At 39.6% G+C, this 9,743-nt stretch overlaps 1 protein-coding gene across 2 annotated transcripts; it reads left to right on the plus strand.

Moving 5' to 3' along the window:
- Positions 1–368: 368 nt before the first annotated feature.
- ZNF518A (zinc finger protein 518A) lies at positions 369–9,382 on the plus strand. Of its 2 annotated transcripts, none has more exons than XM_085229365.1 (3): positions 369–507; positions 1,923–2,035; positions 3,855–9,382. In XM_085229365.1, the coding sequence occupies exon 3, from the start codon at positions 3,972–3,974 to the stop codon at positions 8,586–8,588; it is 4,617 nt and encodes a 1,538-aa protein (XP_085085491.1). In that variant the 5' UTR covers positions 369–507; positions 1,923–2,035; positions 3,855–3,971; the 3' UTR covers positions 8,589–9,382. The 2 variants fall into 2 exon arrangements, with proteins under 2 accessions (XP_085085491.1, XP_085085492.1); XM_085229366.1 differs by lacking the exon at positions 369–507 and adding an exon at positions 736–876.
- The last annotated feature ends 361 nt before the right edge of the window (positions 9,383–9,743 follow it).

The following is a 9,743-nucleotide window of genomic DNA, read 5'->3' on the forward strand; positions in this document are numbered from 1 at the left end:
TTTGAGCATGTGACAACAGATCAATGAACGTAAACCACGTATAACGCACAGAACACTCTCATTGCTGTCCATTTCCAGGTACATGTCAGCAAGACTTTGCCCACGCTGGATGCTAGGCGACCTGCTAGTGCGGCTGTGGGCGCTGGGGGGACTCGCAGCCCACGCATCCCTGTCAGGAGATGCCCGTGGCGCCGGGCTGCTCGGTGCCACCTGGCCTGCAGGCCTCGCGCCGGCACCAGGCAGACGCAACCCAATGCAAGGATACAGGAAGCCCGGCTTCCTCAGCCCAAGAGGAGGAGAGGCCGGCAGGGCTCCCGCCCACGGGCGGCGCCTCCTTCCCCCGCGCACCCTCCCGTGGGCCTCGTCGGCCGCCGTCCTCCCGCACCAGGTGAACGCGTATCCCTCCGCGGCGGCCGCCCCCAGCGCCAGGCTCGCAGCTCCGCAGTCCCCGGATGGAAACTGTTATGGCCGCCGACGGCGACCCGCCGGGCCATGGAGACAGGCGAGGTAACTCGGCGGGGGGCGCGGGACGGAGGAGGGCCCGGCCGAAAGGCGGAGAGGAGCGGGCGGCGGGAGCTCTCGTAGAGCAGGAAGCCGCGCTGTGGTTGACTTGTTAAATAGTCCCGTGCCCCCCGCAGCCGGGGGAAGTTGGCAGTGCAGCGCGGCTCTGGCCGGCGGCGGGTCTGCGCGTAGCTCGCGCACCGGAATAACGCATGGCAGCGCTGCCAGCGGAGCCGTGTCCCTCCGCCGAGCGGCGGCGTCGTGCCCCCCGGGGTCGTGTGCGCGCCCCGCGGCGGGCGGGGGCGGGGCCGCCCCAGGGTTGCCCGGCACTCCCCGTGAGCGCGGTCGGGTAGAGCTGGTGGCGGCTGCCCGCAGGTGGGTGCGCGGTGCTGGCGCTTTGGGAGCGGCTCGGGGGCGTCGGGGCAGAGCCGTAGCGGACCGTGTCCGGGTGCGGTCCCGCTCCCCGCAGGTGGATGCGCGGCGGGCACGGGTGGGGCCGGGCGGGGCGTGAGGAGCGGTGTCTGTGCTCAGTGCTGGGCAGCGTAATGCCTCGCCGTGACACAGTGCGCACCTACAGAGCTCCAGGCAGTGCTGGCTGCGGGGAGTTGTTTTGGAACTTCTGGGGTTTTATTTCCAGATAGTAAAACTAGATGTAAAAAAATCCCCAATTTGGGAGAGCTCTCACTCTCATTTCTTGCTAGGTTGAAGTGTACGGCTGAAGCCTTGCCTTCTTATCCTTTTAAAACAGACTAACGAAATACTTATGTATTGGGGCAGTTTTGGGGGAAGAAAGTTGAGGCTCGGGTCTCACGTGGTTCCTTGTGGTCCTGCCTAGTGGTTTATTTCCATATCAGTTACCTTTGGTTCATGCTTACATGTGAATTTATTATATGCCTTATTGTCTATTGTTCCATATATTATGCAGGTAATGTTTATTTTTTCTTTATGTCTTTTACAAAACTATCTAGATACATATAAGTTCTGTAATATGCATATTACATATTACATACTCTGTAATAAGTTCCGTAGGAACGCTCTATGTTTTTTTACGATGCTTTTGGCTTAACCAAAAATTAATTTTTTTCTGACTTTGAAGTAATGAAATAACAGTTGCTGCTTTTTGCCTTTTTTAAGTGACTGTACATTTATACTTAGAACAGTTAGGAACATTTGAGAAGTATTTTTAAAGCTAGTGTTATAATACACCTGATTAGAAGTTTGCTAGCTACAGCTTTTGAATTTGTTCTGTATTTGATAGTGTTCTCTCCTGGGAGAGAATATAGTATATATATTTACAGTTTTCTTCAGTGTTTTAAAAAATGCACTCACTGTGCTATTGGGAAGGATTTGTGCTTTTCAGCGTATTCTTTCAGCCATGGTTATGTTTACATCCTCTAAAATACCTGTCCTTTTGTTTCCAGACCTCTTTTCAGTATTCCTCCTGAATGTGGCCTTCTCTAAGTCTCACCTCTACTATTTGTGTGGAAAAATGTCTAAAAGGCTATTGAAGAATTGAAGTCATTTTTCTAAATGAGTAAGTCTGACTTATACTTTCATAATGTAAATTTAAAGATCCCTGTGAATGACTGATGGATATTTACTAATTAGATGTCTCTGGTGAATTAATTTATTTGCTGTATTGCAGGTGTTTGTCAGTAACTGCGTCCTTCCCAATAACAACAAAGTTTGATTTTAATTTGTGTGGTTGGTTGGCTAAAGATGATCTTGAGTCAGGTTTGAATGTGTTCTCTTGAGCCTCTTTGCTGAACATAAAAGTTTTACCCACTTAGGGGAGACCTCATCGGCTCAATGTTAAAAGCCTGGAGTGTATTCCCGTAGCTACTGCATTCACTTGTGATTTTTTTAATAGTGTTAATTGTATAAATATTTCATATTTCGGTATTTGACAGTACAACAGATAGCTACCGTCAGGATGATACATTGTATGATGCAGCCTGTAATCTTCACGTGTTGCATCTCTGTATTTGAGAAGTTCTTCAGCCAAGAAGTCCAGGTTGTGTTTGGTCACTTATTGTTTATGTGGGACTTTAACTTGCTCCTGTTTGCTGTGGGCAAGAGGAAGGCATTATTATACAGTACTTTTTCTATTAAAATTGAGTATAACGTGGATGAGTTGTTCTGTTGTTATGGTTCAAGCATATTCCACATTTTAATCTCCTGTGTGGAAGACTGGAAATTTATTTATACATATACATATACATACACACACATATATATATATCCTGTATCTCAAGTCTTTAATTTGCAAATATTCATGGCAAGTACATGTATGTCTGTGGGTTGCAGTTTTTTGTTTTTTAAATGTAAAATGTAGTTAGAATCTTGCATGTCTTGTAACTGAAGAACACAGTTGAATTTTAACTAATATTGAACTCCGCATAAAACATAGGTATGCTTTGCCTATCATTTTCAAGAATTATTTAGAAATGCCAATATATTTTTTGAAGGCATGTAATAAAACATATGCTAAAAAAAAAAAAGCCAAACACGTGTTTTATTGCTGCCGTGATATGTGAGCATGACCTGGAAAATTTTTCAGTCTCTACTTTGTTTCAGTTGGGTACTTACATGCTGAATGTTAGATACTTCCTTCTCACAGGGATATGGGAAAATATTTGGAAGACCTCAGTGGTGATGCTTATAATGGCCTGGAACTCTAGAGGCAGCTCTTGCACTCCATCACAATGAGGGAGATGATGTGATGATTTTTACAGTTTGAATGTGAATAAACAGGGTGACCTAGTGAGTTCCAAGTCTATGTTGCTTAAGCGTGGCCAAGGGAATAGTAGAGAGAAGGCTGCTGATCAGATTTCAGCCAACACTTCACTAACTTTTGCTAGTAAAGAAAAGTGTCACTATTAGTTCTTTATTATGGAAAACTATTTAGTAAGAAAATACTGTTTCAGTAGGGAAGAAAGTGTTCCTTTATAAACTCCAGTGCTAGTCTGTTTCTTCTGATTTTATGTTGCCATGTGGGAGTGTTGTTTGAGTAGAAACTTGTACAGTTATTAACTGTGAGTATAGCCTCTAAAGAGAGAGTGATGCTTACCATACTGGTTTGAGCCTCTTAATCCATGGGGAGGTACTGTTGTCAGTCATACTCCTGTTTCAAAATGATTAATTTATATCCACAAACAGGTAGTGAGAAACAAAAGCTGACTTTACCCATTGATTGCTTCAGACTTTGTGATGCTATAAGTAGACATCTGAAATATTAATTGTGGATGATTGTGATTTATTTGTTTGTGTGTATGTTGATACAGGTCATATCTCCATTAGTACATTGGTTTTAAAAGTAAGTGTAATTCACTGTGTTTGTTTTCTAATTTCAGGAGAATAATATGGGAAAGTTGTAGAACACTGAAGATAACTCAGCACAATAAACTTGTTTACTACAGGAAATAAGCCTAATCTCAAGAACTCACTTGAAGAAGAATACGTATGAAATCATGCCATCTGAACAGGACCAATTTTCTCATGATAAAAAGCAAATCAAGTTGTTAAAACATGATGCTGCAAATAATCTTTGTATGGATAATAGTTTGGAAAATGCACTAGTGAATGACCCTTTAAATATGACTACTCGACCAGCAGTTTTGGATGTCAGTTTCTCCTGTGAACTAAAAAACGTAAAAATTGATTTACCCAAAGTGAACATTCCAAATGAAGTATTAATGAAACATGAAATTGATAAATTCAGAAAATTATTTCAGTGTAAACAGCAAACTGCAAGGAAGTCCTTAACTCTGGAGAAAGTAAACGTAAGCAATCCCGACTGTTCAGGGGGAAGCCATGTACAGAATAAAACAGAAGTGCAATTTGGAAAAGAGCTGAAAACTACGGCTAAGATACTGCATTTCACTTGTTCAAAGTGTGAGGACAACGTTAGGTACAGCCCAAATGATCTACAAAAACATTTTCAGCTGTTACACTCTGGAGAGTTGCCTGTGTATCCTTGTGAAATGTGTAACTTCTCAGCTAATGACTTTCAGGCTTTTAATCAGCATAGACGCACCCATCGCAGCACTTTAGTAAAGTGTGAGCTCTGTCTCGATGAGCAGATGTACACTTTGTTGGATTTGACAAAACATTTTACATCAAAGCACTGTGTAAATGGTCACTTCCAATGTGAAAAGTGTGGGTTTTCCACTCAAGATGTGGGCACATTTGTTCAGCACATTCACAGACATAATGGGATTACATATGAATGTGGAAAATGTCATCACATAAGCTATACAGAAGAGGAATACCGGAGACATCATCTTGTCCATAGCAGTCTGATTCTTTTTAGGTGTCAGTTTTGCAATTACAGCACACCACGGAAAGATTATATTTTAAGACACCTTATAGCTATACATAGAGACCACTTATGTGCAAAAGAAAAACTGGAAAGGGATAAATGTGAAAAAAGAATACTGAAGACTCCAGCAGCACTAAAGCTTGTGTTAAGAAGATATAAAACGGGAACATCGAAAAAGCCTCTCTGGAGGCGAAAAAAAATAATTGGTGGAAGTGACAGAACTGGAGAAAAAAATTCACAAGTGCTAAGAATTGTAAACAAAATTCAACCAAAATTGGATGAGTTGAACCAGTATATGAAAGTTGTGGAAGCAAATGAAGAAAAGGATCAAATTACATATACTGAAAAGAATTTCACAGGTGGAATGCGTGCTGCTACTACTGCACAGTATAATAAAGCAGATGATGGAACACGTTTCAGCCTTGGATCATTGAAAAATACTGTTCATGGGCCTGCAGTATTGATGATCAAAAACAATAAAATATCTGTTCCAGCAAATTACAGTGCTAAATTTATGGGATTTAAAATTGTAGATGGAAAACAACATATTGTTATAAAATTATTACCTACAAATAAGCAAAACTTGCATTTGTTGGGTCAGAAAACTGATCCTATTAAAGATGGCTCTACACCTCCTTTGCCACAGACTGGTGATCCTTGTAGTTTGTCTTCAGGTGCTATACCCCATGTCACTGATCAGTCAACCTTTAAGAACAATTCCATTCACCCATTAACTTCTGTGTTTTCTTCTGCTTCTCATTCAGGAAAAGCAAAAGTGGAAAAACAAAATAACTCCTTATTGTATGGTAGGAGTGTTTCTCAAAATGTAGCACCTTCTCATGTAGCCGTAGGAAAAAATTCATATAATTTGCCAATGAAGTTGGACTCTCCTGTATCTCCATGTGATGAGGTGACAAAAATTGGAACTCAAAGTAATATCTCATGGGGAAATTATGGTCCTTCAAGTCATCCTCAGGTATTATCACCTCCTGTTACAAATACACTATGCTATGACCCTTGGAAAATACCCTTCTTTCCTGAACTGAAAATACAAAATGGTGGCCTGAACAATAATCACAGAACCAATAATCTGTATTATTCACCGTCAGTTGATTCCTCTAATGAAGGATTGCTGTCTTTTCATAACTATTCTAAAATGGACACTTTGGATAATCAGGGTAGCGTTTGGATGTCAACAGATGACAAGTCTAAAGAATTTATATCCAGCCAAACAGTTAATTTTCAGAACAGTGATGAATCTGCATGTTCATATTCAGAGTCAGTCAAAGATTTAAAACTGGAGAACACTGTATCAGCCCAATCAAATATTAAAACTTATGAACACATAAACACTAAGAATAATGGTATGTCTCCTGACAGACAGTCTAAATGTGTTATTGACAGGGAATATTTTGTAGAAGACCAGCATAATGGTCAACAGTATTTGGATACTAATTTCCATCAAGACTTTACAAGCAAAGCTGAGGAATTCCCAGAAAATGGATCTGATTGTGTTAATTCAGTTCTAATGCCTAAAATCATGTCTGTTTTCTCACTGCAGAGTGAACAGGCAGCTAATTATTTATCACCTGAAATAAACCAATTACTGCAAGATGTGTTAAAAGTGAAAGCAACTCCTCAGGAAGAATCCCACAGCAAATTGAATAACTGTGTAGAGCTTCATTCTGACAAGCTGCTTTCCAGTCAAGAGAAAGGGAATAGAGCCTTTACACATTTAAAAAACTCAGCAACCACATGTAGTTTTCAGAGGCCTTCTACTAATGCTGACTTTCATTTGTGTAAGAGAGAATTGAATACAAGATGTAGCACACATGGAGGTATGCATTGTGGAGAAGAGAGAAAGACACCCAGAACATACCTTGATTCCCAGGGAATGGATATGTTATGCAGAACTGCAGATGGTGCATTGCTTAAAGATGATACAGATGTATTTGTAACACAGCGACTGGTAAAAGATAAAATGCTGTCTACAACCTCAAATCCTACCAGCTTTTCACCAAACCTTCGGGAACAGAAGAAAACTCTTTTAGTTCAGCCACCTCCATCAAGATTTTTTGTTCCTTTGCACCTTGCTAACCAGCCTGGACTACAGGTTGTTTCAGGAAAATCTCTTTTGTCAACCAGTTCCTCAGATGGTCATGCAACAAAACCTACGTCTTTTGCTTTAAATAAAGGACCTGGAATGATTCTGACTTTTAGTGGGTCAATTGGAGCGGTTGCAAATGTCCCTAGTGATAGTTCTCAGGTTTTAGGCAGAGTTGCATCCAGAGAATATGGTAAAACAACCATACCAGCTTCAAAAGCAGATGGCAAGCGTGACAGTTTCAGAAGTGTAAGAAGTTGCTGTAATAGGAGAACATATAGTGCAGCAAGTGACTCATTAGAAAGCATGTCATCCAAAGGACCACTTGTAATTACAAACTTATCGGAGTCATCTGTAAAAAGAATTTCTTCTGCGAAAGCATTATCAGAGCATCAGGATGTTGTCTTTGGTTCACAAGAGTCAACAGAACAACAGGAGATGAAACAGAAACAGCATGTTTATGCATTTTTGCCTGAAGGACAGCAGGCAGTTTTTCTAAAATACATGACACCAAACAAGCCTGTAGTACATAAACGTAGTGTTTTTCGGGATAATGCTCATTATCAAAATTGTCAACCAAAGAAAAGTGGAGTCATGCAACAAAAGCTTTTGCTGAAAATTAAGACTTCAGATATGCTGGCTGAAACAAACCAGTCAGTAAACAACTCAGTGCCCTCAGTACAGTTGGGCAGCTTACAGTCCCTTACTCCTGCACTAGCACAGAAGCAGACTGATCTTAGTTCTAATGATGCCTTAATCTTACCGGGTAGGTTAATGCCAGCAAATGCCTCTTTGGCAAGTTCTAATCCAGCATGTTGTATTCCTTCTGTAGAACCTCTGTATTCTACCAGAACTGCAGGGTCATGGTTGCAAAAAGGTTTTGTTGAGAGTACACAAATAATAACTGCTAACAGGAATAACTTTTGTAGTCAGAAGTCCTCATGGAGCACCCAAAACAGAATTGCTAAAGTAAAACCTTGTTTAAAACAAAGTGGGCCTAAGAATTCAGAAACTGTAGTTTTGCAAAGAAACAAGAATTTCAAAAGGAAAAATAAGGATAACTGCAAAGAACCTCCAAGAAAGAAAGTAATGTTGCACAGAAAGTGTAAGGAAAAGAATCGAGGTGAAGTTGTTAGTGAATCAGGTGGCCATTACAGACAAAGGGCTTCAAAAGATACTGTGAGGACTTTAAAACTACTTCCTTTTAATTCTAAACAGCTTGTAAAATGCCCACGGAGAAATCAGCCAGTTGTTGTTCTTAACCATCCTGATGCAGATGTTCCAGAAGTTGTAAATGTAATGAAAACCATTGCTAAATTTAAGGGACATGTTCTTAAGGTTTCATTGTCAAAAAGAACTATTGAAGCTCTGGAGCCAGCTTTCTGCAATCATTTGGACATAACTACTGATAATCTTTCTCAAAAGAGGCACAGGACAATAAAACCTATTAGCCCTGTAAAAGAAAGGTTTGTGTTAAAATTGACACTGAAAAAGACTAGCAAAAACAATTATCAGATTGTGAAAACTACCTCTGATAATACCTTGAAAGCTAAGTTTAGCTGCTGGTTTTGTGGTAGAATATTTGACAATCAGGATAATTGGGTAGGACACGGACAAAGGCATCTGATGGAGGCTACTCGAGACTGGAATTTGTTAGTGTAATGATGACCCATACAAATAAAATATCACGCATTAGGCCTTCTTAGATAGAGTTTCAAATTGAATTATGATACACAGATTGTTTTGTATTTCAGTATTGTAACAAGTTTAAAAAGTAATGCAAAGTGCTTGTGTTTTAAAAGGAAACGCAGATTCTTTGTTGCCATCAAGTTTTTAGAAAGATTGAGGAACTTTGTGGTTTAGATAACTTGTAACTAACTGCAAATACAATTCCATACAAATATATATTATTTTTTGTTACTACTATCCTGTCCTATATTTTTATTCTATGGAATGAGTTTTCAGGGCTTTTGTTCTGTACATATTTTAAAAGATCTAAACTTGTAAATATTTTTATACTTTTCAGCTATTTGGTATAATTCTTGCACAGAAATTATTCCTTCCCCACCACCTTTTTTTTTTTTTTTTCTTTTTTTCAGATCTGTGCATGCACTACTAAAAACAATTTGAAAAAAAAATATTCAGCTACACACAACTGTTATCCGGGGATTTTTTGTTGTTATTTTCACTTGTTAACTCCTGATTTTGTTGTTCAGGGATTGAACACTATTTTTAGCAAGTGCCTAGAAGATGTGAAGCAGTTAACATTATGTCAACTGTAATCGTAGGTCCGAACAGGGCCATTTCCCCAATAATTTCATTTAAATGAAGCCATATGTGAATGCTTTAAGCTATATTGCTATGCACATGACACTTGTACTATTTCTCTGCAGTTTGTCTACTTTCTTAGTGAAGTATTTTTCATATAAATTAATAAAATGTTACAATTGTGTTAATACAGTGAGCCTGAGAATGAAATCAGTTGAAAATATACAGTATATATATATATATATATTCTTAATGTATATGGTATTTCAGAATAGTGAACATTCCTAATCTGCATTGACTGTCACTATTAAATTTGCTATAATTTGTGTTTACAAATATGACTGTGAACATTTATAGAAAATACTTTTATTTTATTCTGTGTCTGTCACAGACCCTATGAAGGCCAGTAGTGCAAAGCACCATTTCAGGCTTGTAGCCATTGTAATTTTATATATAATTTGTCCCCATAATGATTATGTAGTATTTTTCTACTGTTGCTTGTTCAGATGAGCTGCCTTTTGTGTTGCTAGAGATTTGGCAAAACCAAGG

The sequence above is a fragment of the Meleagris gallopavo genome, chromosome 8 (genome assembly GCF_905368555.1).
Source record: "Meleagris gallopavo chromosome 8, MGAL_WU_HG_1.1, whole genome shotgun sequence".
Lineage (NCBI taxonomy): Eukaryota > Metazoa > Chordata > Aves > Galliformes > Phasianidae > Meleagris > Meleagris gallopavo.